General features: G+C 52.0%; 1 protein-coding gene across 1 annotated transcript; it reads right to left on the bottom strand.

The window, feature by feature from the left end:
* Positions 1-12,633: 12,633 nt before the first annotated feature.
* ZNF74 (zinc finger protein 74) lies at positions 12,634-25,345 on the bottom strand. The gene is made up of 5 exons (XM_045535207.1): positions 24,686-25,345; positions 24,227-24,312; positions 18,792-18,918; positions 18,194-18,289; positions 12,634-15,142 (listed from the first exon to the last, which is right to left on the bottom strand). Exons 1-5 carry the CDS (start codon positions 24,717-24,719, stop codon positions 13,491-13,493), a joined length of 1,995 nt encoding a protein of 664 aa, XP_045391163.1. The 5' UTR covers positions 24,720-25,345; the 3' UTR covers positions 12,634-13,490.
* Positions 25,346-26,650: the final 1,305 nt, after the last annotated feature.

Raw genomic sequence — 26,650 nt, 5'->3', positions numbered from 1 at the left:
AAAGATCCCCCCAGAGAAACTGCCCGTGACCTCGCCGGGCCTGCACTCACAGCCCCGGGACCCGGCGCCTGAGCGCAGCCTTGGAGCCCAGGTGTGAGTCTCCCACGACCACGCAGGAAGAGGGCTGCATCCACCTGTCCCCGCTCACTCACCAAGTTTGGGCCCCTCCCGCCCCGCCCTGGCCTGCCCCCGCCTGGACAGGTCGCTCAGGAGAAGGGTGCGTCAGCCCAGGCCCAGCGGAAGCCCTTGGCTGGGGGGCGTGGGCGCTGGGCCTCTCGTCTGTGCCTGCCGCACTGGCTCCTGCTGGTAACTCGGGGCTCAGAGCCGCTGAGGGGTGCTGGGCGGGTAGGGGCTGGGGCCAGGGGGCCAGCTGCCTCCGGCCCAGCCTCCTGCGGCACAAACAAGACGGTCTGCCGCTGCACAGAGCCCTGCTGTCTGCCTCAATGGGCTCCTTGTCCTCAGCCGGAAACTCCTCACCCGCCTTCCCTGCCACTGCAGGAGGTTGAAGGAGAGCGAGGAGCCTGCCTGGCCCAGAGCCCCTGCCCCCAAGTCAGCCCCTGCTGCCCGGCCTTCTGTGACCATTTGTCCCCCAGGGCCTTCACCGCGCCCAGCCCCCTTGGGCAGGCCTCCTAAACGGCCTTCTTAAGCCACAGACCCTCACCTTTCCATGGCTCTGACATTCCCCCAACTAAGTTCCAACAGCTCCACTGTCTGGGCTCCTCCCACCTCCTGCCTCTGCCCAGCGGGCCTCTTCCCGTTCTCCCTCGTCTCCCGTCTCCTGACGCCCAGCTCCGGCTCCGATGCTGCTGCCAAGAGCCTCTGATCACCCGGCAGCCCACAGCCTGGCACTGTCATCTGACGAACGCTGGCAGCCCAGGGATCTCATCCTGGCAACGCTCCTGTCCTCTGGCTGGATACCCCACTGAGGTCAACGCTGATCACCCATTCAAGGGCTCAGCTACCTGAGTGCAGATGGCCTCCTACCCTGGATAGGCCAACCGGAACAGCTGGCAGGGACACAGTTCCTGCGCCAGGCCTGGTCGGGCAGCACATGCAATGCAGGCTGCCTGTCTTGGGCCATGCTGCTTCCCTAGGGCCAGCTGGGCACCCTCCCTGCAGCTGGCCAGCCCCCAATCCACTCGGGCACCACGCCATGCTGGCTGCTGGGGTTGAGAACACAGGCTCAAAGTCAGCCAGGAGGGGCAGATGCCCCGCTGGGCTGAGAGAGGGCAAGGCAGTGACTGGGTGGGGGCAGGAGTGGGCAATGCAGTGGTTCAGACCTAGGCTGTGCCACCAACCCCTGGGACCATCAGTCCACCACACTGCTGCTTCCTGACTGCCCAACCCTTGGCTCTTCACTGAGCCTGGGCCAGCACAATTTGGGGACACCAGGGCTGTCAGTGACCAGGCCTTTCCTGCAGCCTCTCCTCCCCCTGCCCCGGGAACTCCCCCAGGTGTTCGAGACCTGACCTGTGAGTGCCACACAGAGCAGGGACCCCTCATTCCAGCCGCCAGCCCCTGCCACTTGTCCTACCCCCCTGGAGGGCCCAGGTGGCCACCCGGGAAGGGAACTGCTGAGACGACCACCCCCCTGCCCCCGGCCTCCAACCACCCGCTCCTCCCCACCCCCTCGGGACTCGCAGCAGTGCCAGCTCCCAGGGCAGGCGCCACAAAAGGGAACCGCGGCTGCTGGAACTTCCGTTGCCATGGGGACGGGGACCACAGGGCCCACATCTGGTAGCAATTGAGGAGGAAAAATTATGAGTCGTGGAAAACGCAAATATTTTTTGTATCACAGAGCACAAAAGAGCAGGAGGAATGTGTGGACCGGGCCCAGCCTGCTTCAAGCAGGACGTGGCCCACGTCACACATACACGTTGCCAGGCCAGCAGACACTTGCACGGCTGGACACACGGAAACACCAACACCCTCCCCCTCAAACTCAAACACACACACACACACATGCCACCAGAACACCGGAGACACAGAGACAGATACACAATCTGCAACACATACCCACACATACAACTGCACCCAGAGGAACACACTCACCTGCCTGTACACACATGCCAACAACATCCACTCTCCAACGCAAACATGCAACCCAGCATTCACAGAAACACCAAGACACACCAAAACACGTGGACACCTACAGCCAACAGTTGTGTGCAGGACCACCCCCTGCAGCACACACACAAAACCCAGCAGACCCACGGAAATGGAAAGTGACTGCAGGCCACCCGCGTGCCACCACACACAGAAGCTGTGACACAGACACACACTGCAACACACACACTGTGGGCCACAAAGAAACCACACGAGACAGACACAACCGTGCAACACACATGCACTTCACCACGGTCAGAAACAGACACATTACGTACCAAACACACGTATTCACCACGTGACACACTGAGACACTGCGACAGACACATTCCCCACAACACACACACACACACACAGTCCATGACACGCTGAAGAAAGACAAATATTCATCCTACAAACACACAGCCTTCAGCAGAGACACGGAAGCATGAGCCAAATGCATCGTGACGCTCTTACCAAACACACCACCTGCCACACACACGCACATGCCACCACACAGACACGTGGCTTCAGACACGCACCCTGCATCCCACACCCAGGAACACACCTTGTCCTGCAGCGCGCGCACACTCCCGTGGCCGGACACGCAGAAACACGGTGACTTACACACAACCTGCCACATACACAGGCTCCACCAGAGCCAGCTGGGTACTGAGCCAGACGCTGCAAAACACAGACACACCCGCTGACACCCAGAAACCCAGACAGACCACCCAGCTGCACACCCACCCCACAGGCAAGCAGAGACACAGTGAGAGACAGACCCCCGCAACGGGCACGCACGGCTCCCCGGACCCTCCTAAGCGCGGAGGCAGGTGCTCACCCCGAAACACACACACTCCCTGAGAAGTACAGGTTCGAGCCAGACACCGCCCTGCAACACATGCACAGACACTCGACCAGGCACACAGACACACCGAGGCGGACTGATGGTATCAAAATGACATCTGATGATTCATCTGAGCTCCAGAAAGACAGTGATGGTTGAGAACTTGTCCCTTCCGCTGTGTTCTGAGAAACCATCAGCCCCGAAGGCCCACGTTGCCCCGCATACTCCCAGCCCCTCCCGCCCCCCTGCCCTGCACCTTTGCTTACCCGCTTGTGCAGGAACCCAGCCCCCGCCTTCCTTGGAGACCGTCGTCGTCATTAGAGAACTTTCTTCCCATCGCAGCAGCCCAAATGAATCATCTCCTTCTGTGGTCGACACACATCCCCCGACCTGCCTTCCCATCCCTGCTCACTGCGCACGAGCCCCCTGTGGGGCGATCTGGGTCGGGGACCTTCGTGACTGCCACCCCTGGGCATGTGCTCCAGATCCTCGTGTGCTGATTTTGATTCTTTTTGAGCACTTGTTTGACTTCTGGGGCCAGATTCTTTCGGTTTCATGATCTGACTGCTTGGTGATCTAGAGATCTTGTCTCTGTTGAGTGAGAGACAACAATGTGTGGTTTGTCTTTTCTGTTCATTTGACTATTTGTTTATTTTGAGTTTAACTAATTAAGAATTTGTACCCACTGGGAAGATGGTTTGAAGATTGGCTAGCGGAGTAGGTGCCTGAGATGTGCTATCCTGACGGTTTTGTTTAGACAGGTTGGCTTTGCCCTCAGGGGAGGCTTCCACGCAGTGGCAGGTAAAGCCTCCCAAGAGGGCAGTGGTCCCAGGACTAGGGGTAGCAGAGGTCTGGGGAGAAGGCAGAAAAGAGCTGAAGGACAAGTGAGTGGGTCTGCGGAGGTCAGGCCAACTCAGAGGAGGAGGAGGAGCGGGGAGAGCACGGGGAAGTCCGGGGGTACAGTGGGCCGAGGGGGCGTGTGTGATTCCACCTGGGACAAGCCCAGCTGCTGCGTGGCTGGTGGCCAGGGATCATCCATCCTCGGGTGATGTCATCATCAGGGTGAGCCCAGGTGCAGGGCTGAGGTTGTCTGTTAAGCCGGTCCGGTGCGCTCATGGGCCTCCTTGGGTTTGTAATGACCTTGGGCTGGACAATGGACCTCGAGGTACCCGTCAGTCAGGGAGTCCTAGGAATGCAGGACTGTGATTGGACAGTGACCCTAAGAAGCGCAGTGGGCAATGGAAGAGGCTACTGTCCTGGCGTCCCCTTGGGACAGTGATCCCAAAGGTGCCTGCTACATACATCCACACAGGAGGTATTCCAGAGGCATTTTATTTAATGGGCTGACATACATTTTGAGAGGTGAGGTGTGTACATGGGGCATTTATGTGAGAGGCTCAACAGTGGAACATTCCAAGTCCCGCGTGGTGAGACTCCCTTGTGGATTTATTAATAGAACTGCCATCAGGACTGCGTTGACACCAAGGTGTGCCCGCGAGGTGACAATGGAATCTTGGTGCCATCTAGTGGTTGGCTGTGGCAGCACCTTGAAGAGCCCAAAGGAGCCCCGAGGAAACCCAGCCCAGTCCTCTCCACGCTGCCCCACGGGGTTCTCCGAGGGCATGTGGCCTCCCAGGCACAGATTATGCCTCAAAGTATCGTAGCCAGGTGAGAAAACCTAGAAGGCCGAGTGACAGCATTTGCATGAGTGGGGGCCGTGACCTGAGGCACCAGACGGGGGCACCCGCTGGCCTAAGAGTTTAACTGAGGCGCAGGGTCCTGAACCTTATGTGGGCACCGCCCCTCCCCAAGTGCAGCGTGGAGCATTTGTGTCCTCTTTGGAAGCATCAGCTCAATCTCCTCTCAAGTCGTGCTAGGGACAGCTGGTTGCCATCGAGGTCTTCCCAGCACAGGTGTGTGTTACCCCCCAGGCAACCAGGTAACGATGCATTCATTGTGTCCCTCCAGAGATGATGTGATTGGCCAGAAAAAGGAAGGAGATTCTGATGACATGGATGGACCTAGAAGTTATGATGCTCAGTGGAAGAAGCCGGGCACAGAAGGACAAATACTGTATGGTTCCCTGTATGTGAGGTCCCTTGAATTCACAGAGACAGAAGGTGGCATTGTGGCTGCCGGGGGCTGGCGAGATGGGATTAGTGTTTCATGGAGACAGAGTTTTGGTTTAGGATGATGAAAAAATTCTAGAGATGGATGGTGGTGAATATACTTAATGCCACTGAACTGTACACTTAAAATGGTTAAAATGTTTACATTTTATGTGATATCTATTTTACCACAATTTAAAAAAAATAAACTAGGAGTAGAGGCTCAGAGGCTGTTGAATCAGGCGCTGTATGGAACATGGTCAGCAAAGTGTAACAGCAAACTGTCGGTCACAGAAGACTGAATGGTTCCGTCCTTTCAGTGCATGAAGGCTGGGCCCATAAGGGACCCTTGGGTTAAGGTGGTGGCAATCCTCCGTGAGATGCCATTTGTTGTTTTCGGTTTGAAGAACACGACAGATTGGGCTGTTAAACGGAGAAACGGTGGGAGCAATCTCCCTTCTCCTGTCACATGTTGCATAATGATCTCAATCCTTGAAGTCCCTGTTTTAATTTATATTCACCATTTTAATGGCTTGGGAAGGTCCACGGGGCCCCATTTGGCAAGGCCAACAGCAAAGGGCAAAGGCTGGGTTTTACTCCAATAACAGCACCCATGCCAACAATGGGAATCCAAGTGCAGAGAGAGCCAGAACCACTGGAACGTCTGGCAGAGCTGCTGCACCAGTGGTCAGGGTTGAGTGGGCTTGCTCGCCTTCCGTCCTATGCCCCAGGGAACATAGGGAGCGCCTCCCTTTTTTTTTTTTTTTTTTTTTTGAGACAGAGTCTCGCTTTGTTGCCCTGGCTAGAATGAGTGCCGTGGCATCAGCCTAGCTCACAGCAACCTCAAACTCCTGGGCTTAAGCGATCCTCCTGCCTCAGCCTCCCGAGGAGCTGGGACTACAGGCATGTGCCACTATGCCCGGCTAATTTTTTTATATATATATATTTTAGTTGGCCAGATAATTTCTTTCTATTTTTAGTAGAGACAGGGTCTCGCTCTTGCTCACGCTGGTCTCGAACTCCTGATCTCAAGCAATCCACCCGCCTCGGCCTCCCAGAGTGCTAGGATTTACAGGCATGAGCCACCATGCCCAGCCGGAAGCGCCTCCCTTAAATGTAGTGGGGTCTCCAGGGCGACAGTGCCAGCTGAGGCCATAAAGTGTTGCCTAGTGTGTGGGAACCAAAGGACACCATGATTGTATGGGGCAGCTGTCCTCTGTAGTGGCTGGGGCCCGGGGGCATGCTGTGTCCCCAAGAAGGCTGGCGGGGTTGTTGCCTGAGTTCAGGGCACATGATCGGGGTCCCACCCCTTGAGGAGCTGGGTTTGGATTCTCTGTGTAACTTATCTTAGAGGTGCCTAGAGCTCCTCGGGGTTTTATCCTAAATCTGATTACTGGGGAAGCCCAGGTTGTAAAGTTGCCAATACCTGGTGTGCACATGGGGGGTGGCCATGGGAGTACTGTAATTGGGGCTTTCCTTAGCACCAGGGTTTGCTGCTGCTTTGGGATGGGAAGACTGTGTCTTGGGACACTTCTTGTGCCATCAATCATTCCAGAGTACGTGGGGCCTCTGTTAGAGCAGTCACTTGACCAGGCGAAGAGAGCTGTGCAGCCTTATAATTTATAGGTTTTCCTCTGAAAAATAACTGCCAGGTGCCTGTGTCAAGAGCCTTTCTTCTACAGCCCTTTCAGGGGTGGCCCCGTTCCATTCCTTCTGCGAAGCTGCCCGTCTCCACCTCAAACTCTGAGCCACGCAGCCAGAGTAGCAGCCAGAGTAGGAGTCGGCAAGCTACAGCTCTCAGGCTAAAGTCAGCTTGCTGCATGTTTTCATAAATAAAGTTTTAGTGAACACACACACACACACACACACACACACACAGAAATCTTTGTTCAGGGCTGGTTAGGGTTTCCAGGCCTTGTGGTGCCCGGCAAAGCAATGTGCCCATCGAACCACCCCGGCCTGCCGTAACAGCCTGGGGGAGAAGAACGCGTGTCTGCTGTTGTCGGACGAGTGTTCCACAGAGGCCAATTCCATCTTGTTGGCTGGGCATCCTCTGTCCTTACTGCTTTCCTGCCTGCTGGGTCTGCCCGTGACTCAGAGGAGTGTTGAACTCTCCAACTATAATAGTGGATTCATCTATTTCTCCTTGAAATTCTGTCTTTGTTTTCTTTTATTTTTGTTTTTTTGAGACCATTTCACTCTGTCACCTGGGCTAGAGTGCACTGGCATCAGCCTAGCTCACAGCAACTTCAAACTCCTGGGCTCACGCGATCCTCCTGCCTCAGCCTCCCAGCGTGCTGGGATTATAGGTGTGAGGCACTGTGCCCAGCCAGTATGCCTTGGACATTTTTGTTGAAAGCGAGACATGATATACTAGGTGAAAGGCGCTATGTTTAGTGATGTGGGGTAATGTGTACGGGGAGAGGAAGGATTCTGTTGTCCTATGACTAGGTCTCAGTCTTTTGGAGGAGCCTGTACCCCTGGGCTGTGACCTTCACAATTGCATCTCAGTTTTTTTCCACCTTAGGTGGGACAGGACACTACACAGGGCTGGAGTTGGGTATTAACTTCCCCCAGGTTGGTTAGAGGCTGACAAAACCCCAGCAGGTCAGGCTGCAGTGAAACAGTTTGTCTTGAGCAGGGGCGGAGTTGAGAACAGAGTGCCCTGGGTGTATTTCAAACCACTTCTCTTCTCCTCCTGCTGGAAGCACAAAGAGATTTTTTTTTTTTCAATCTTCACTGTGGAAACCTGGTAGTATTCTTAGAGGTAAAACTCACAAAAGTGTGGGCCCCCCTAAAACTGGGCTTGTTTTTTTTAACTCTCAAGCTTGTCCACACTGAGCCTCCAGCCACTCCGATAACAGTTCAGGCTTCCCTGTCCCGGAACTGGTTCCTGCAGTTCTCACCTGTGGGTTTCTACTCCATTCATTTGTGTTTCTCTGTATCCGCTTCTCTGTCTTTCCAATGTTGGGGGTCGCGAGTGCCCTGTGACCTCGGTTCCCTAACAGATGGAAGAAGAGCTGTTGACGTTTTCACTTGCTGCTGGGATGGAGTGCTGACCTGCCAGCTCCTCACATGCCAGTCCAGGGGCGCTTTTTGTGAGCATCGTGCCCCTGGACACCAGCGGTGTTTTTCTCTATAACTCTTGACAGGACGTTCTGACAGCCACGGGAGGCAGCAGCTGCAGAGGCATTAAAGTGTCATAGGGTCCTAGGGAACCACCTGCTTTCCTTTTTTTTTTTTTTTTGAGACAGAGTCTCACTCTGTTGCCTAGGCTAGAGTGAGTGCCATGGCATCAGCCTAGCTCACAGCAACCTCAAACTCCTGGGCTCAAGCGATCCTCCTGCCTCAGCCTCCCGAGTAGCTGGGACTACAGGCATGCGCCACCATGCCCGGCTAATTTTTTCTATATATATTTTTAGTTGTCCATATAATTTCTTTCTATTTTTAGTAGAGAAGGGGTCTCGCTCTTGCTCAGGCTGTTCTCGAACTCCTGAGCTCAAACGATCCACCCACCTCGGCCTCCCAGAGTGCTTAGGATTATAGGCGTGAGCCACCGCACCCGGCCTGCTTTCCTTTTAAAATACTAATCCCAGCTGTTTGGGACGGTCCCCTGTTACGTCCTGATCAAAATGCTTACTAGAATCCTCACTTCTCACTTCCCTTGCAAAATATTAAGTCTAAGTCTAAGCTGGAAGCCCCTGAGAGGTTTCCGGTTTTATGTCCCTGGACAGGGGACGAGCTTCTCTGATTGGCAGCACTTTCCTCATGTTGTCACGCAGCGTGGCTGGGAGAATTAAGCGTTTCCCCAGGCAGGTCCACGGGAGGGGACCCTTGGAAGCTGGTGACTGGTTTCCTCTGGACTTTGACCCACAGGCCTTTCTCCATTGCTGGTCTTAGTCTGTGTCCTTCTGTTGTAATAAACCATAACTGTTCTGAATCCTGTGAGCCCTTCCAGCAAATTATCAAGCTTGAGGGTGGCCTTGGGGACTCTCGACACATCATACCCAATGGGGATCACTGTAAGATGGACCAACAGCTATTAGGGATCCTCGTAAGCGCTGCATGTCACATGCTGCAGGGCATCTCCATTCCTAGCCTTGGCCTGGGACCACGAAAGCCAGTACGGTATTAACAGTAACCACTGGGGCCGTGCCCTGATACTGACAACGTGAACTGGACAACTACCATGAGAACACAGGGAGGACCCCCTGGGTGGATCCCACAACCACCCCAAAGGCAATTCCACAAGAGGAAGAAACTGAAACTGAGATCTGCAATTTGACTTGTTTGGAAACTCAAATTTGTTAAAATAGTTTATTGCACAATATGAAAAGTGTCTAACTGGCTTTTGTGCCTATATAATCCAGGCTCTGATTAACTTTAGCTTCTGCTGAGATGTGTGAATTTCAATTTTTTGTTTTGTTTTTTAATATTCATCATGTGCCTTTAAGACATGTACATTTGGCCTGCATATCTTGTGGTCTTCAAATTAATAATCACAGAATCCACCAGACTTCTGGAAATGGAGGTACAATTTCCACTGGCCCCACATCTCCAGCCTGATTCCCAGGCCTGGCTTGCTCCAGATGTTCATGGCATGGAAAATAGCCCACCCTCATTCAAACCCTGACTCCTACCCTGGCCTAACCTTTAGCTCCCTAACTCTGGCCTAATTTTTAATCACCCTACCCCCCAACCCCACCCACAGGCAAACCCAACCCAAACCCTGACCCTGACTCTCGTCTGGCCTAACCTTGGCCTGACCCTAATCCTAACTAGCACAGACGCTCTGACCTCTTAAGCAGGCAAGATGCATCTGGTGCTAGGAAGGCCATTCTGCCCTCTGCTGTGGGGGGGACCTGGTGACACGAGGCGAGCCCCTCTGCCCCAGCGTTACCCACAGCCTGTTCCCAGGCCCGCCCTCCTGCTTCTGCCGGTCAGGGCTTTTGTCAAGACAGGAAAAGTCGTGCCACTCTGGAGTACTGCCATAGAGAAAATGAGGGACCCTATATTTCATATTTCAAAGTGGAAATTGCTTATTATACAGATTACAAAATAAATAAATGTTTGCCATTTTAATAATTCAGAAATTTAGAAGCCAGTTCTGACTGATCATCTAGATGCAAGAACATCCGGCACATCTCCTTGCAGACACCCCCTATGTCAGGGGGTCACATGCAGATTCCTGCCCAGCCTCTAGAACATGTTCTGGGGGAGGGGAGGGGCCCCCACCTTATTTGCTCTCGTTTTGTTTTGGGAGCAAGCAGAACAATCGTATCAGCGGAGCTGAGCCAGCTGGGAGCGGTTGGGTTTGGGTGCAGCCCTTCCTGCTGGGTGTAGGAGGACACCCCCAGCCACAGGGGATTTATTTCCAGGCAAAACCAAAGGGAAATCTTGGGCTCACTTTTGATTTTTTTTTTTTTTTTTTAAGAAGTGGAGTCTCTGTTGCCCAGGCTGGACTTGAATGGCTGGTCTCAAGTGATCCTCCCGCCTCAGTCTCCTGAGTCACTGGGATTACAGGCTTGTGCCACTGTGCCCAGCTCGGGCTCACTTTTGGACAATTCTGTTTGTTGCATCCCAAACTCTAGAAAAGTGAGTCTACATGTCATAAATGTTACTGCACCATTAATCAATGGGGTTTATTTCAATAACACAAAGATGATATAATGTTGGAAAATCCTTTTACATATCCAATAAAATCTCCATAAGAGATGTATGTGTATGAAAAACATAGAATAGCGGACAAAAGACAGGAATAGACAATTCATATGAAGAGAAAAACAGTCAACAAACAGGGACAAATAGTTCTTCATGCATCAAAATGGCAAATATAAACAGTGAGGTGGTAAGACCCAGCGCGGGCCAGGGTGTGCGGACGCGGGTGCAGGACAGCCGGCAAGGAGATCGCACCCGGGCCGTTGCGCTGGGTGACTCCATCAAGTAACGCCAGCGACCTTGCCATGCTCAAAGCCTTCACCCAGCAAGTGCACTTCTCAGAATTTATTCTGAGGAATTAATCAAAGATAGGGACAGGGGTTTATGTTCAAGGATTATTTATAGGTACAAACAATTTTGATGTTCAACAATAAAGAAAACATAAATCATACTACAACTATAGGATAGAAAATCATGTAGCCATCAATAATGTTTTTGAAAGATATTTTATGACATGGAAAATGCTTATAATGTTAAATGGAAAAGGGCAAAAATAATATGTAGAATATAAATCTAGTTTTCTTTTAAAAGAAAAAGCATATTACACATGCAGAGAAAAAAAGCTGAAAGGAAATACATCTAAATGTTACTATACTGATTCCCAGGTAATACACCATGAACTCATGCTGAGGATCATTTGTATTCTTATAATTTTGTCATTTCCCCCCATATTTCTTTGATATACATATATTACTCATATAATCAGGGGGAAAAGTTGCTTATATGTAAATAAAAGAAAAACATCAAGAGTCCAATGGAAAGAGGGACAAAGCACATATTCAAATATTTTTCAAGAAGAAAAACCAACAATAAAAACACGTCCAATATTTAACCTCATTACTTATCAAAAGTACAAGGTAAAATAATAAGATGCCACTTTCAGCTCATTAAGTTAAAAGCATTCCAGGGCACAGTGTCCAGGGCCCAGGAAAACATTTTAATTTTAATTTTTTTAAACTACGAAGAAAACTGAATATTATAACAATGAATCAAACCTAGATTATAGGCTGGGCATGGTGGCTCATGCCTGTAATCCTAGCACTTTGGAAGCCCAAGGATTGAGCCCAGGGCAATAGCAAGACCCCATCTCTACAAAAAATAGAAAAATTAGCCAGGCATGGTGGCTCCTGTAGTCCTGGCTACTCAGGAGGCTGAGGCAAGAGGATGACTTTACCCTGGGATTTTGAGGCTACAGTGAGCTATGATGTCAGCCTGCACTCTACCTGGGCAACAGAGTGAGACCCTATCTCAAAACAAACAAAAATCTAGATTATATTTTTCTTTTACCAATGCAGCTATAAAGGGTCCCATGACTGTCATGATGTGGCTCTCAGATGTGCTATGAGAGGCCAGCACTTAGACAGTCCTGAGGAAAGCAACCGGGTAACGCACACCAAGGATCACGAACATGTTGTCACCTGGCATTGAGCAAAAGTCATCCAGACACTCAGCTTCCGGGAGTCCTGTCTCCAGGAGATGGACAAGCAGGGGACTCTCCTGCCTTATCAACGCTGGTGATTGATTTCTTAGTAATGAAACACACTACAAAAATATGCCAAAATAATTCTTGAAGATGTTCATTTCCTTTATCTTAAAATTTTCACTTCTAGAAATCTAAGAAAACACCAGCGAAGTATAAAGCAAACAGATGCTCAATGAAGAATTAGTTACGACAGTGAAAAACATGGAAATAACTTCACCATCCAACAAAAGAGATCCTAATGGACCAGACAGAACACGGTGCCTCCATTTAGAATTATAATTCCAAGGACGGTTCAGTTACTTGGAAAAACAACCTGCTATGTAGCTAAGAGGGAAAAAAAGACAAAAAATGATAGATACACTATGTTTAATGTAAAACTCTTAATATGAACAAAGCAGAAGGTACGCATCAAAGTGCAAAATGCAGTTTTATTAAGAATTATGGGCATCTTATTTTTCTTAAGTCCACATTTTCTGAAGTGTGGCTGTTTTGCCTTCGTATTTTAAAAAGCATATGAAAGCATTTTATCAGCTACAGCACTCTATACAAATGTAAAGTATTACCACTGAGAAGGCAGCTTATTCTTGCTTCGGACTGGGTAGAAGAGACATTCGCTCCAGACTAAGTCTGTCTTCCTACCTCTGGAGAGCGTGGGCACGGGGAGGGTCGCCTCTTCCCGGCTTTGCACAAGGGCCCCATGTGGGCTGGCCCTGGAGCCCGCCCGACTGGGCTGCCAGTGGCCGCCGGCTCTGCAGCAGACCCATTCACAGGCGGTAAGTCCAGGAAATCCGCTTTTCCCAAATGCCCACCTCCAAGATCATTCTCCTCTCCAGAAATATAACAGTGTTTACTGGGAAGTAATACTGTTCCTGATTCTTCTACTTTATTATTCTTATTTTGAACATAACAGTTTACAGAGGAATTTCCAGCTAGAAACCATGCCCATCCGAGGACACAATAGTTGACACACCTTCTTTTTATCTGTAGGAACGATGTTTCCTTGGCGATTACTTCCAGACCTAACAAGGAAAACAGGTGACAGGGTTTCCTGAAATGGCCCCAAGGCTCTCCTCCTGAAGCGTATCCCTTGCAGGGAGGTGACTGACTCTAACTAAAGCAGGTGTCGCGCCACCGCCGACCAGGCGATAAGGCCAGGCTCGTGCTTCTGGATGAACAAGCAGCCTGGACCCCCCGCGCAGCCAGGAAGGAACGTAGGTTGGGTGGCTCCGAAAGTGGCTGCATCACGCTAGTCGCGAGGTTTGCTCCCCAGGGGGAAACTCCTGCTGGCTGGGGGCGGAACCACGCACAAGAGCTTGGCCACGTCCAGTGCGTTCATCGGGTCCACGGCCCTGTCCCCTACATCCCCTGCACCCAGCAGACTGCCGGGCACATAGTACGTGCTCAGGAGGTGTTTGTTGAACTGGATGGCGAAGGGCTTCTCCTGGCTGTGCAGCCTCTGGTGCTCCAGGAGGTGCGAGCTCCAGCTGAACGTCTCGCCACACTCGCCGCACTTGAGCGCTCTCTCTCCGGAGTGGATCTTCTGGTGTTTGATGAGACAGTGGTTCTGGCTGAAGGCCTTGCCGCACTCCCCACACTTGTAGGGCTTCTCGCCCGTGTGGATGCGCTGGTGCACGATGAGGGACGAGTGGCAGCTGAAGGCCTTCCAGCACCTGCTGCAGTCGAAGGGCTTCTCGCCGGTGTGGATGCGCTGGTGCACGATGAGGTAGGAGTGCGAGCTGAAGGCCTTGCCGCACTCGTTGCACTTGAAGGGCTTCTCGCCGCTGTGGATGCGCCGGTGCACGATGAGGTAGGCGTGGCAGCTGAAGGCCTTGCCGCAGTCGGCGCACTCGAAGGGCTTCTCGCCCGTGTGCGTCCTCTGGTGCAGCGTGAGGCGCGAGCGGTTGTTGAAGGCCTTCTCGCACTCGCTGCACTTGAATGGCTTGTCCCCGTTGTGGATCTTCTCGTGCACGGTGAGGGACGAGTGGCAGGTGAAGGCCTTGCCGCAGGCGCCGCACTTGTAGGGCTTCTCGCCCGTGTGGATGCGGTGGTGGCGTGTGAGGTGCGTGCGCTGGTTGAAGGCCTTGCCGCACTCGCCGCACTTGTAGGGCTTCTCGCCCGTGTGCACGCGCAGGTGCATGTTGAGCAGCGAGCTGCAGCTGAAGGCCTTGTCGCAGGCGCCGCACTTGTAGGGCCGCTCGCCCGTGTGGATGCGCTGGTGCACGTTGAGGGAGGAGTGGCAGCTGAAGGCCTTGCCGCACTCGCCGCAGAAGAAGGGCTTCTCGCCCGTGTGGCTGCGCCGGTGCTCCAGCAGGTTGGTGCTCCACGTGAAGGCCTTGCCGCACTCGGTGCACTTGTAGGCCTTCTCCCGGCCGTGCCAGCGCCGGTGCAGCGTGAGCGACGAGCTCTGGCGGAAGGCCTTCCCGCATTCCCCGCACGCAAACGCTCCCTCTCCGGCGCCTGCTGCCCGCTTGGGTGCGCGGGGGAACTTACCCGGCATCCTGGACTCGAAAGGGTTGTCCCTGGCCCATGTCCTGGCCGGGACTTGGGTTCCGTCCTCAGGGGACTGCACATCCTTGCTGCGTCTGTCAGGACAGTGGCCTCCTGGGGGCATGCTCTGCTGGGAGGACAGGGTGCACCTGAGTGTGAGGTTCTCCTCGGACTCCCCGAGTCCTGGCTCCGCAGAGACGTCCCTGGGGGTGGCAGATGCCGGCTGCCAGCGCACAGGGGGGCTTGGCCGCAGAGCACCAGCCTGGCTCTCCCAGGCCCACGCGTCACCCAGGCTGGCGCTGTGAAGGCCAGGCCTCAGCGCTTGCCCCACAGCCGGCTCCCGGGACGGTTCTTCTTTGCAAAGGTCCTGCTGTTGGGAGGACCCCTCTGTCTCAGGCCCCTGCACCCATTCTGTAAGAAATGGAGGATAGAGTTTTCTGAGTAGGTGGAAGCATGGCCCTGGAATTTGGTTTTGGTTTGGGGTTTTTGTTGTTGTTGTTGTTGTTGTTGTTTTTGAGATACGGTCTCACTCTGTCACCCAGGCTGGAGTGCAGTGGCTCAATCATAGCTCACCACAGCCGCGAGCTCCTGGACTCAAGTGGTCCTCCTACCTCAGCCTCCAGAGTACCTGAGACTACAGGTGCGCATCATCATGCCAGGCTAATTCTTTTAATTTTTGTAGAGATGGGGTCTCACTATGTTGCCTAGGCTGGTCTTGAACTCCTGTCCTCAAGCAATCCTCCCACCTTGGCCTCCCAAAGTGCTGGGATTACAAGCATAGCCACCACGCCTGGCTGGGGATTCAGACATGAGAGCCGACCTGGAGACCCAGATAAGCCCAGAAAAGACAGCAGCAGCCAATGGAGATAAAGAGCTCAGAGGCACAAAGGCAGAGAGACAAAGGACAGTGCCCAGGATGAGATGGGTAAGTGACGCAGGAAGGGAAGGGGAAGAAGAAATGGGAAGAAGCCGCCAGAGAGCACAAAGACCAGAGAGGTGGAAGAGCCCAGGGGATCCAAACAGAGCAGCTCCAAACGAGTACCCGAGTACCCTGGGTGGGGCTGAGAAAGGGACAAGCTCAGGGCCTGGTGGCCAGGATTCCATTCATTTGTGGGAACGCCGATGACGGACTGCTGCCTGTCAATGCCGTGTCGGGTGCTGGGGGTCAACACAGGGTAAATGCAAGTCTAAAAAAATTAATTAAAAATTTTCCCTGAAGCCAAAAGGGAAAAAGGACCCCACACACATGCACCAGCATCCTCCAGAACATCGGGAATTGCAAATGCTTTCTCTGTCTCACAGGCCTCAGGTCTTTGCAGGAGCTCAACAAGCCTCGTGCCAGCTCTGCATCCTGATGTCCTCCTCGGAGCCCCCGTGAAATGGGGACACGGAGCAGGAGGGTGCATCCTGCCTGCCTCTGTGGGAGTCCAGTCCAAGAGGCACCTCTGCCCAGTGCACCGGGCTGGAGCTGCCTGGCTCTGTAAAGGGGGTTGGTTTCTTTCTGTGCCCTGCATGGCATCTGGTTAAATACTTATTCAAAAAGAAGGTTTTCTGGGCTAGCAGGAGATTTCACTTCTAATTCTATCTTCTAACAGCTTTGAGGACTGCAGACTAGTGTAACTGAGAGAGGTGCATGGTGGCACTGCGTGGGGCCCCAACCTGTCCGAAGTGGCTGGGCAGGGGGAACTGGCCCTGGCAGGACAGACAGCAGGTAGCCAGGTGGAGGGGGAACAACGTGTGCAGAAGCTCAGAGGTGACAGTGAGATGAGGATGAGACATGCGGAGGAGAAGACTGAGAGGTGGCCCTGGCAAGGTGGACGCGTACTGGGACATGAAGCGCCTGACCCAGAGGGTGCCGTAATGGTGCATCTTAAAAATGGCTCTGGTGGCCATATAAGGACAGTGGAGCAAGCTGGTCACCAGGAGACCAGTTAAGGAGACCCTCTAAAAACTCCAGGTGAGAACTGGCAACCTCAGATTGGTGCCAAGGCTGTGAGAATAACATGGAGCAGCAGATTCGAGAAATATTTAGGAGCTAACATTGACTGTGCTCCTTGCTGCTGACTGAACATGGCAGGAGAAGGACGAGGAGAGGGTGAGCAGGCCAAGCCCAGGTGGATGGTGGAAGCTTTTAGAAAAGCAGGGATGGGAAGAGGAAGGGCCAGCACATGAGCAGAGGCCCCCACAGTGGTTAGTGACATGGGGCTGCAGTGACGCCAATGCTGGGCAGGCGGTGGAGAGTCCACCGAGGTGCACCAAGCAGGGAGAGGAGGGGCTGAGGCCAGAAAAAAGTAGTTTTGGCAGCAGGAGGGGCTGATGCGGCGACAGGGCACGTCCACGTCTGCAGACCCTGTGTGGCCAGCGAAGGGCACGTGCCGGTGCTCACGGCGGCACAGGGAGCGCGGAGAGCTGGAGTCCAAAGCGCGCGCTGCGACTCCAGAGGCATGTGTAGTTTTTAAAAAATGTTTCTCCGTACACAGGGGAGCAGCTCCGAGGAAATACAGGGAAATGAAACGGGTTATCACTGGACAGAAAGATTATGGGAGATTTCAGAATTTCTCTGTATTATCCTAATTTTCAGTATAAGCATATATTAACCAAACAAAAACACTAATTTTTTAAAAACTCTGTTCTCTTTTGGCAAAGAGAACAGAGACAGCAGCAGAGGCTGGGGTGGGAAAGAAAGTCCAGGAAGTTGGGCTATGGCTGCCATCGTGGGGGGGCCTGGGTGGTGTGGGGGGAGTTAGGACTGCGGAGGGGCCGCTTCACCCCCACCCCAGCCACCCTGGCCCCGTGCACAGACGGTCCTGTCGCTCTGGGTTTAACTGCACTGTGGCAGCCTGTCAACACGCTCAGCGGTCACTGTCCACTAAATTAAGCTGAAATTATGTAATTCACTTATTCATTAACTGACTCAGAAGTCTATGGAAAAAAATATCAGAGAAGAAAAACAGACCACTTTCTGCCTAGGACCCATCTCTGGCCTCTTTCACTTGGGAAGGCCGGCACCTTGGCTGTGGCCCACTGGATGTAGCTGACCCTGAACCTGACCTGCCCCTGGCCTGACCAGTGCCACCTCCCACTGTCTCCTTACTGCTCCTGTCCCTTCTCAGTGAACAGAGCCTCAACCCCAGCCCCACACACACTTCCCACCCCCCAGCAAATGCCACTTGTTAAATATCTCCATCCACACGGTGCTACTCCTGTGTCCCCCACTCCCATCAGCAGGCAGGCATCTTGGCTGGTTCTGTTCACTGCTGTCTTCCCAGTACAAGTCCTGCACATAGTCGGTGCTCAATACATGCTGGAGGGAGGGAGGCGGGAGGGTCTAGCAGGGACCCTGGGAAGGCGGAGGGAGCCAGGGCAGTGGGAACGTGGAAGGAAAACCAGAGCCACCTGAGGAGGTGAGGAGGGGGCACCGCAGGCAGGGCCAGCACCCTTCCACCTGTGTTGCCCGCTCACCTGGACAAGACCCTCCAGGGATTTCCCTCTGCACCTGCCATGGCTCCTCGCCTCGTTCCAGATGGGAGATCACGTCTGGCTTGCGGACTGGAGGCCCTGCTCGTGGGAGAAAGCAGTGGGGCTGGGTGTGCTGAGGCACTCCAGGCCCAGCCAGCCTTATGGGGCATCTCATGAACAGTGGAGGGCATGTGAGGTGTACACCATCGCCTGGCAACAGGAAGCCCCTTGGGCCCTGGAGTGGTGAGGGGCCTCAGATGTGGAACCCAAATTACAATAAATGCTCTGAAGATACCACATGTGCTGACACCCTCCCTTCATTGCACAAGGACAACTGCAGGGCTCTAGTCCTTCCTCCCCTCCCTGCCCCCCACTCTGGGACCAGGGCGATTCCCAGTGAGGATGCCACCAGCTGCCATGCTGCCCACCGGGGACTTCTGGCATGGCAGAGGCCCCTGGCCATGAGTGCCTGGAGGCAAAGGCCATGTTTCCCACGTCATGACATTTCCGGCATGAGGACTGGTGCTGAAGGGACCCTTTGTAAGATCTACCATGTCAGAGAAGCTGAGAGCAGATGCCCAGCCTCCAGGGAGCCCCTTACCGAGGGCAAGGAGGTTCTGGTAGTTCTCCAACATCACATCCCGGTACAGGGCCCTCTGTGGGGAGTCCAGCTGACCCCACTCCTCCTGGGTGAAATCCACAGCCACATCCTTGAAAGTCACTGATTCCTGAAATGACACATACATTTTCACTTACCCAGGACAGGAATGACTCTGTTTCCATGGTTCCTAGGGAGCTACAGATTAAGAACCTTATGAGTAAAGGGTAACCCTCAGGTGACCTTCTCCCATGCTGCAGGCATTGACTATGGCTGAGTTGGGGACCAGGGGTAGGGAGAGGGGCTGGGAATCGGCACGCATGCCCCCAGCCAGCCTTCTGGACCGGAAGAGTGAGTGTGAATGGACACTGCTGGGCTCTGGCAACTCGAGGTGGGGCTCATGGCTGCTGCACTACGCACCACGTCCTGGGTGAGATGGATGCTACGCTTTCCTGGGTCAAGAATTTCCAGCTTAAAAAACTTGAAAGAATACTACAAAATACCTAGCAACTCTATTCAAAACTCACTGTTGGAAAAGGATGCAACTCAACTGGAAATCATTATTATACTCTAAGGAAGGAAACCTTGTATGTATCAGCAAGTTCTGTGCCCCAAGGGACTAAGAGTCCCCTTGGAGTCCTCATCTGACTGCCTTCTACTCCTTCCTGCCTCATACCTGCCTGCTCCCCCCAGGCCTGGTATCCCAGCTGCCACCTGACCCCAGACTCACTTTGATCCTTGAAAAGACCAAACTAATGCCAAATAATTTCACTGCATCCCAGAAACATTTAAGGAATCCCAAAAACCCACTTAACAAAGTAAAATTCACAATGTCCAGCAACCAATCAAATAACTAAAAGGAAAAAACTGTTAATGAAATCAGAGGAATTAAGAGTATACTAGAATAGTATTTGTTTACTTCAAAAGAAGACATTAATGGAGGAACAGAGAAACAAAAAAGATACAAGACATAGAAAACAAATAGCAAAATGAGAGGTGTGAATCCAACCATATTAATAATTACATTAAATGTGAATGGTCTAAACATTCTAATTAAAAGGTGGAGATTGTCAACCTGAATAAAAAGCAAGACCCAACTATATGCCAGCTGTAGAAACCCACTTTAAATACAAAGATTTCTATAGGTTAAAAGTAAAAAGATTGAAAAAGATATACCCTGCAAACACTAATCAAAAGAAAGCTGAAGTGGCTGTATTAACAAAGTTAATTTCAGAGAAATATTCATATCATCAGACATAAAGACATTACATAATGATAAAAGGGTTAATTCTTAAAGAGCTCATAACAATCCTAAATATAGATGTACCAATTAACAAAGCTTCAAAATACATAAAGCAAAAACTGAGAGAACAATTAAATAACACTATCAGTCAACTTGACTTAACTGATATTTACAGAATATACATTCTTTTCAAGTGCACAGGAAACATTTACCAAAATAAGCCACACTCTGGGAAATAAAATAAGTCTTAGTAAACTAGAAAGAATTTAAATTATTCAAAGTTGATTCTCTGACTACCACAGAATTAAATTAGAAATCAATAATAGGAAGCTATCTGGAAAATGTCCTAAATATTTGGAAATTAAATAACACACTCCAAAATAACACATGGCTGAGGAAACAAATCACGAGAGAAATTAGAAATTATTTCAAACTGAATAAAAAAGAAAATAGAATATAACAAAAGTTGTAGGGTGGAGATAAGGCAGTGCTTAGAGGAAATTTACAGCATTCCAGCTACTCAGACGTTGAGGCAAGAGGATCACTTGAGCCCAGGAATTTGAGGTGGCAGGGAAGTATGTATGCGCCACTGAACTCTACCCTGGGTGACAGAGAGCAAGACTTTGTCTCTAAAAACAAACTAAAATAAATAAATAAATTTACAGTATTGAATGCTAATATAAGAAAAGAAAAAAGCTGTCAAATCAGTATCTAATTTTCAATCTTAAGAAACCAAAGTAAAGGAAGGAGATAATAAGGATATGAAATCTACGAAATAGAAAACAGAAAAACAGTAGAGAAAACCAATGAAACCAAAAAATCATTCTTTTTTTTTTTTTTAAGACAAGGTCTTGCTCTGTTGACCAGGCTGGAGTGCAGTGGTGTCAGCATAGCTCACTGCAACCTCAAACTCCTGGGCTCAAGCAATCCTCCTCCCTCAGCCTCCTGAGTAGCTGGGACTACAGGTGTGGCCACCACACCTGGCTAATTTTTCTATTTTTTGTAAAGACAGGGACTCGTTCTTTCTCAGGCTGGTCTTGAATTCCTGGCCTCAAGGAATCCTCCCACTTCAGCCTCCCAGAGTGCTAGGATTACAGGCATGAGCCACCATGCCCGGCCCCAAAAGATGGTTCTTTGAAAAGATAAAATTGACAACTAAACATATATTTAGTAATATGGCTCAACTATTTCACACCTAGCTATTTATTCAAAAGAAATTAAAACACATGGCAATACTTGTACTTAAACATCTATAGCAGGTTTACTGGTAACAGCCAAAACCTGTTAACAACCTAAATGTCCATCAGCTGGTGAAGAGATGAACAAATTGTGTCATATCTGTCCTATGGTGTTATGGGCTGAATTGTGTGCCCTCCCCTGAGTTCCCATGTTGAAATCCGAACACCCAGTACCTCAAAATGTCAATGTATTTGGAGAGGTAATTAAGTTAAAATAAATTCATTGAAGTGGGCCCTAATCCAATATAACTGGTGTCCGTATAAGGAGAGGAAATTTGGACATAGACATGTGTGGAGGTAAGGCCACGTGAAAATGCAGGGAGAAGGTGGCCATCTTCAAGCCAAAGAGAGAGGCCTCAGAAGAAATCAACCCTGCCGACACTTTGATTTCAGACTTCTAGCCTTTAGAACTGAGAGAAAATAAATTTCTGGTGTCTAAGCCCCCCAGTTTGTGGTACTTTGTCACAGCAGCCACAGCAGACTAATACAAATGGAGTATTACTCAGCAATATAAAGGAACATACTACTGATTCACACAGCTGCATGGATGAACTCAAAAGCATGAGCTAAGTGATGTAAGTCAGAGACAAAAGACTACATAGCATATAATTCCTACAAAATTCTTTAAAAGGCAAAAGTATAGCGGTTGCCAAGGAGTGAAGGGAGAGGATCGAATGCAAAGTGGCACGAGGAAATTTTTGGGTAATGGAAATGTTCCATGTCACCATTATGGTGCTGGTGACATAACTGTGTACATTTGCCAAAATTAATCAAATCGTAAACTTAAAATCGGAGAACTGTGCTGTATAAGTTACAACTCAATAAACCTGACTCCAAAAAGCACTGGATTTCAGGGAGATGAGAAGGTGATGGTAAGGACAGATGCTGAGAACACGCCCCTAACCGAGGCACACAGGCATGGAGGAGGATGGTGGCTGCACTGGCTGAAGGAAGGAGAAAATGGGCTGAAATAAAGCTCCAGAGGCATCGGAATGCGGTGCTGGCTGCGGGGCGGGGGCTGGGAGGCTACATGGCGTCGGTGTGGGGACATCAACCACCAAGAGTAGGGTAGGGTCTGAGCCCAGCACAGGCCCTCTGAGGGTCTCTCCAACCAGCTGGGAGAAGCCCATGTCCAACGTGTCTTCATTCTGCAGGAAAGGGAACAAAACGCCCAGGTTGTGTGAGTGGGACTCAAATGCTGATGTGATAATGAAACCGGCAGAGAAGTCAGAAGAGACCCTGTGAGATGTCCCAGGAGACCAGAAAACTGACACCATGAGTGTGGAGGAGACTGCTGAGAGAGAGCTCCAAATGTGAGGAGTACTCAGCAGAGGAGACAGGTTACACAAACATCTAACACGCTGGCATTTTAGGAATAACACATACACACAAGAAGGGCACTACCACCTTGAGGTAGCTGCACACATGCACATGCACACACATTTTTGGCTGAACCATTAGAAGGTGAGTTGCAGCTGACATCTCCCCTATGTTCTTCAGCTTGTATCTCCCATGGGCATTCTCTCACATAATCACAGTACCATCTTCACACCAAAGAAATTTACTATTGATCCAATATTATCTAACATACAACCCATTTTCAAATTTTCTCAATTGTCCCAAACTGCTTTTTATCAATCTTTTTTTGGATCTCTGCTCCAATCAAGGATCATGCATTGCATTTGACTGCCACGTCTCCAGTGTTTCCTAGAACCACAGAGCATTCTAACACACTGCAGAAACCAGGCACATCTCATGATACGTTTTATAGCTTTTTCTGTCTGTCAGCCACCCTCACCTCTTTCGAGTGAGAGATTGACAAAATCACAAATCCTAAAAAAAAAAAAAAATCAAAGGACCCTCAACCCTCCAGACTTTTCTCTACACTGTACTCTCCTTGTCAACTGCACCCTTCTAAATACCACCATGGTGTGGGGTAGTTTAGGAGGCAAAACAAAATGAGGAGCAAGGCCGGGTGCGGTGGCTCACGCCTATAATCCTAGCACTCTGGGAGGCCGAGGCGGGTGGATCGCTCGAGGTCAGGAGTTCAAGACCAGCCTGAGCAAGAGCGAGACCCCGTCTCTACTAAAAATAGAAAGCAATTATATGGCCAACTAAAAATATATATATATATAGAAAAAATTAGCCGGGCATGGTGGCACATGCCTGTAATCCCAGCTACTCAGGAGGCTGAGGCAGAAGGATTGCTTGAGCCCAGGAGTTTGAGGTTGCTGTGAGCTAGGCTGATGCCACACCATTCACTCTAGCCTGGGCAACAGAGCGAGACTCTGTATCAAAAAAAAAAGAAGAAGAGCAAAGTCCGAAGTCTGTAAAAGGCGGCATCTGGGTTCCACTTAGCTGCAGAAGTGGCCCCCGTGCCAAATCCCTGCTGAGCCCTCAGATTCTCTAAACGTCCAGGTCTACCCATGGAGGCCCCACGTCAGGGACCCAGTACAGCAGAGAGCACACACGGACACGTCCCTTATTGTCGTCATCTCACCCCAGTGCTGCAGCTCAGTCCTTCCTCAGGTGTTCCACATGCCCTACCTGATTCCATCCCAGCAAACTCCCCCAAACGAGGACCAACTGCTGCAAGTATCCGCTGGGTCTTCATGAACCCCCCGCCAGCATGTGGAGGTAAGCGAAGTGATGTCATGTGAGATGTCACCTAGTTGCTCAGTTTCTACTAAAAACACTTCTCAGAGCTCCCAGCGTAGTGCTGGGTATACAGCTTCTAGCCACTGACCCACTGAATTGGGCTGGAAGGGACATTCAAGAAAGTTCGTTTCTAGTGCACACCTGGGGCAATATCCAGACTCTTCAACTGGAGCTGCTCCTGCTGCCTGGACGGCAGGGCAGGTCCCCAGGTGAAGGTCTGAGGATGACTGCAGATCTAGGGCTGGGGAAGGAAGGTGCCCACCCTCTTCACAAAGAAGGGAGAAAAGACAGCCACTCACCTCACACCTGGCTTCTGGAAGACCCCAACCTGATATATCCCCTGGATTCTCTTTGAGAGAAAGAGCAGGATCCTGACAGGAAAGAGCTGGGGAAGGAGAAATGCGTCAAGGGGGCTGCTCTGCCCACAGCCACCAGGCTCAAGGCTGAGCTTATGCCCACCCCCCAGGGCAAAGGTGGGAATCAGGGGCGAGACCTGTCCAGCCAGGTGGTGGGAACGAGCCCCAACGGGCAGCACACACTGTTACAGCATCAGGGCTTGATTCTGCCTGGGTGTCAGACACTTCAACTGATGAGGAAGAACACTGCCTTTCCCTTCCTCCCACCAAGCATGTTTGAGTGGGAACAAGCGGGAAGGCCTAACCTGCTGGGTGGGTAAGGACACCAGCCCGACCTCTCTGAGTGTCAGTGTTCTCAAGTGCAAATCCACAGACTCACTGACAAAAAGAGCGCAGTTGTACCTGTCTCCCCTGGCTTCGGAGCCGAGGTCTCCATGGCCCCCTCGCCAGCGTCCCCCAGAGCAGTGGGCAGCTCCGTAGCCTCCTGGTCCCCAGGTCAGGCCCAGGGAAGCAAGTCCTGCTCCTGGGGCTCAGACAGCGGCCTGCAGGGGAGCCTCGCGGGGTCGCCGCGCGCTCACAGCCGCACGACCACAGGCACGGGGCCCCTCGCAGCGCCCCGGCGGCGGCCGGGCTCAGGCAGGCTGGGGACACCCCAGCCCCACACCGGGCTCGCCCCCGTCACGCCCGTCGCCTGACACACCCACAGCCCACACCGGGCGCGCCCCCGTCACGCCCGTCGCCTGACACACCCACAGCCCACACCGGGCGCGCCCCCGTCACGCCCGTCGCCTGACACACCCACAGCCCACACCGGGCGCGCCCCCGTTCCCATCACACACACGCCCAGCACACCCGGTCAGTCACACACTCCTCCGGGAGAACCTGCGCTCGGAGACCAGGGCCAGGCCTCAAGCCCCGCCGCCTGAAGCCAGCGGGAAGGGAGCTCGGCTGGCAGACAGGTCCCCGAGCAGACAAAGAAAACGACCGACGGTCGGACGGACCCGCGAGTGAGCGGACTGGCCTCCCACAAAAGGACAGCGAGCACCACAAAGAGCAGCTCGGCGGCCGCCACGGGAAAGTGCGCATGCGCGGAACGCAGCCAAACTACATCTCCCGGGAGCTTTTGCGCCGCGCATGCGTAAAACTTCATTTCCCAGACGGCGCCTGGTCCCGAGGCCTCCCGGGCAACCCGACACGGAGGAGCGCGTAGCACAGCTTTTGGGAAACGTAGTTCCCGCCACTACGCGCCTTGCTGCGGAAGGCTCTGTGTGTCTCGATGTGGCCCAGTGCGGGGCCGCTGCTTGGGTACGGATTGCTGACGTACCGGAAGAGAAATGCCCAGGAACCAGGAATTGCGTGTCCGTCCGTCCACGTCTCCAAGTGCAGTCAGGTACCCTCCGCTGCTCAGGCCCTAGGGATACTGGCGGTGGTGGGCTTGCCCTCGAGGGGCTTCCCGGGGGCCCTGACCCCGCTGTTCCTCCTGGAGCCAGCCACCTGAGGCCCGCGGGAGGGGCCCCCAGATTTGGGGGAGCTCTAGCCCTGGCTCCCAGGCAGACCAGGCGCCCCTCACTGCAGTCCACCCTCAGGCGCTGGGGAAGGAGAGTCTGGGTGGCGGCCCAGTCTTCGCACAGTCCTCTAACATTAGCGCAGGGATAATGCCAACAACAGCAACAGCAAGTAGGTACTGAGCACTGAACACATGCCGGGCGTGCTTCTAAGAGCTGGACGTGTATTTTCTGGCAGAATTCACAGCAGCCCAATGAGGTTTGCTAACTATTATTGCCCCCATTTTAGAGATGAGGAATCTGTAGTACAGCTAGGCAGGGTAACTTGTCCCAAGTCACACAGCCAGGAGGAGGCTGAGTAACTCCAGAACCGAGATTTATTACTAGATTCCTACTGAGAGTTGGTCTGGGGTAGGGTAGGATTTTCTATGTGTTGGCACATAGGTGTTGACTTACAGGTCTGGTCTGAATCTTTATATGTGCTCACATGTACGTATGTGTCTCACTGTGGTCACACAGGTCTGAATGAATGACTAGGTGTGCATTTATGCATGTGCCCCTCTGTATGTTCATCTTTTTTTTTTTTTTTTTTTTAAGACAGAGTCTCACTCTGTTGCCCAGGCTAGAGTGAGTGCCGTGGTGTCAGCCTCGCTCACAGCAACCTCCAACTCCTGGGCTCAAGCGATCCTCCTGCCTCAGCCTCCCGAGTAGCTGGGACTACAGGCATGCGCCACCACGCCCGGCTAATTTCTTCTATATATATTTTTAGTTGGCCAGATAATTTCTTTCTATATTTTAGTAGAGACGGGGTCTCACTCTTGCTCAGGCTGGTCTCGAACTCCTGACCTCAAGCGATCCACCC

This window comes from Lemur catta, chromosome 21 (assembly GCF_020740605.2).
Source record: "Lemur catta isolate mLemCat1 chromosome 21, mLemCat1.pri, whole genome shotgun sequence".
NCBI lineage: Eukaryota > Metazoa > Chordata > Mammalia > Primates > Lemuridae > Lemur > Lemur catta.
This window is presented reverse-complemented; position numbering and strand designations above follow the sequence as displayed.

Excerpts from the sequence above, each read along its gene's own strand:
- ZNF74 (XM_045535207.1), bottom strand. The coding sequence starts at position 24,719 with ATGGAGACCTCGGCTCCGAAGCCAGGGGAGACAG. Across the intron at positions 24,313-24,685 it reads TCCGAAGCCAGGGGAGACAG|CTCTTTCCTGTCAGGATCCT; the intron begins GTACAACTGCGC and ends CTCCTTCCCCAG. Across the intron at positions 15,143-18,193 it reads CCCTGGAGGGTCTTGTCCAG|AATGGGTGCAGGGGCCTGAG; the intron begins GTGAGCGGGCAA and ends CATTTCTTACAG.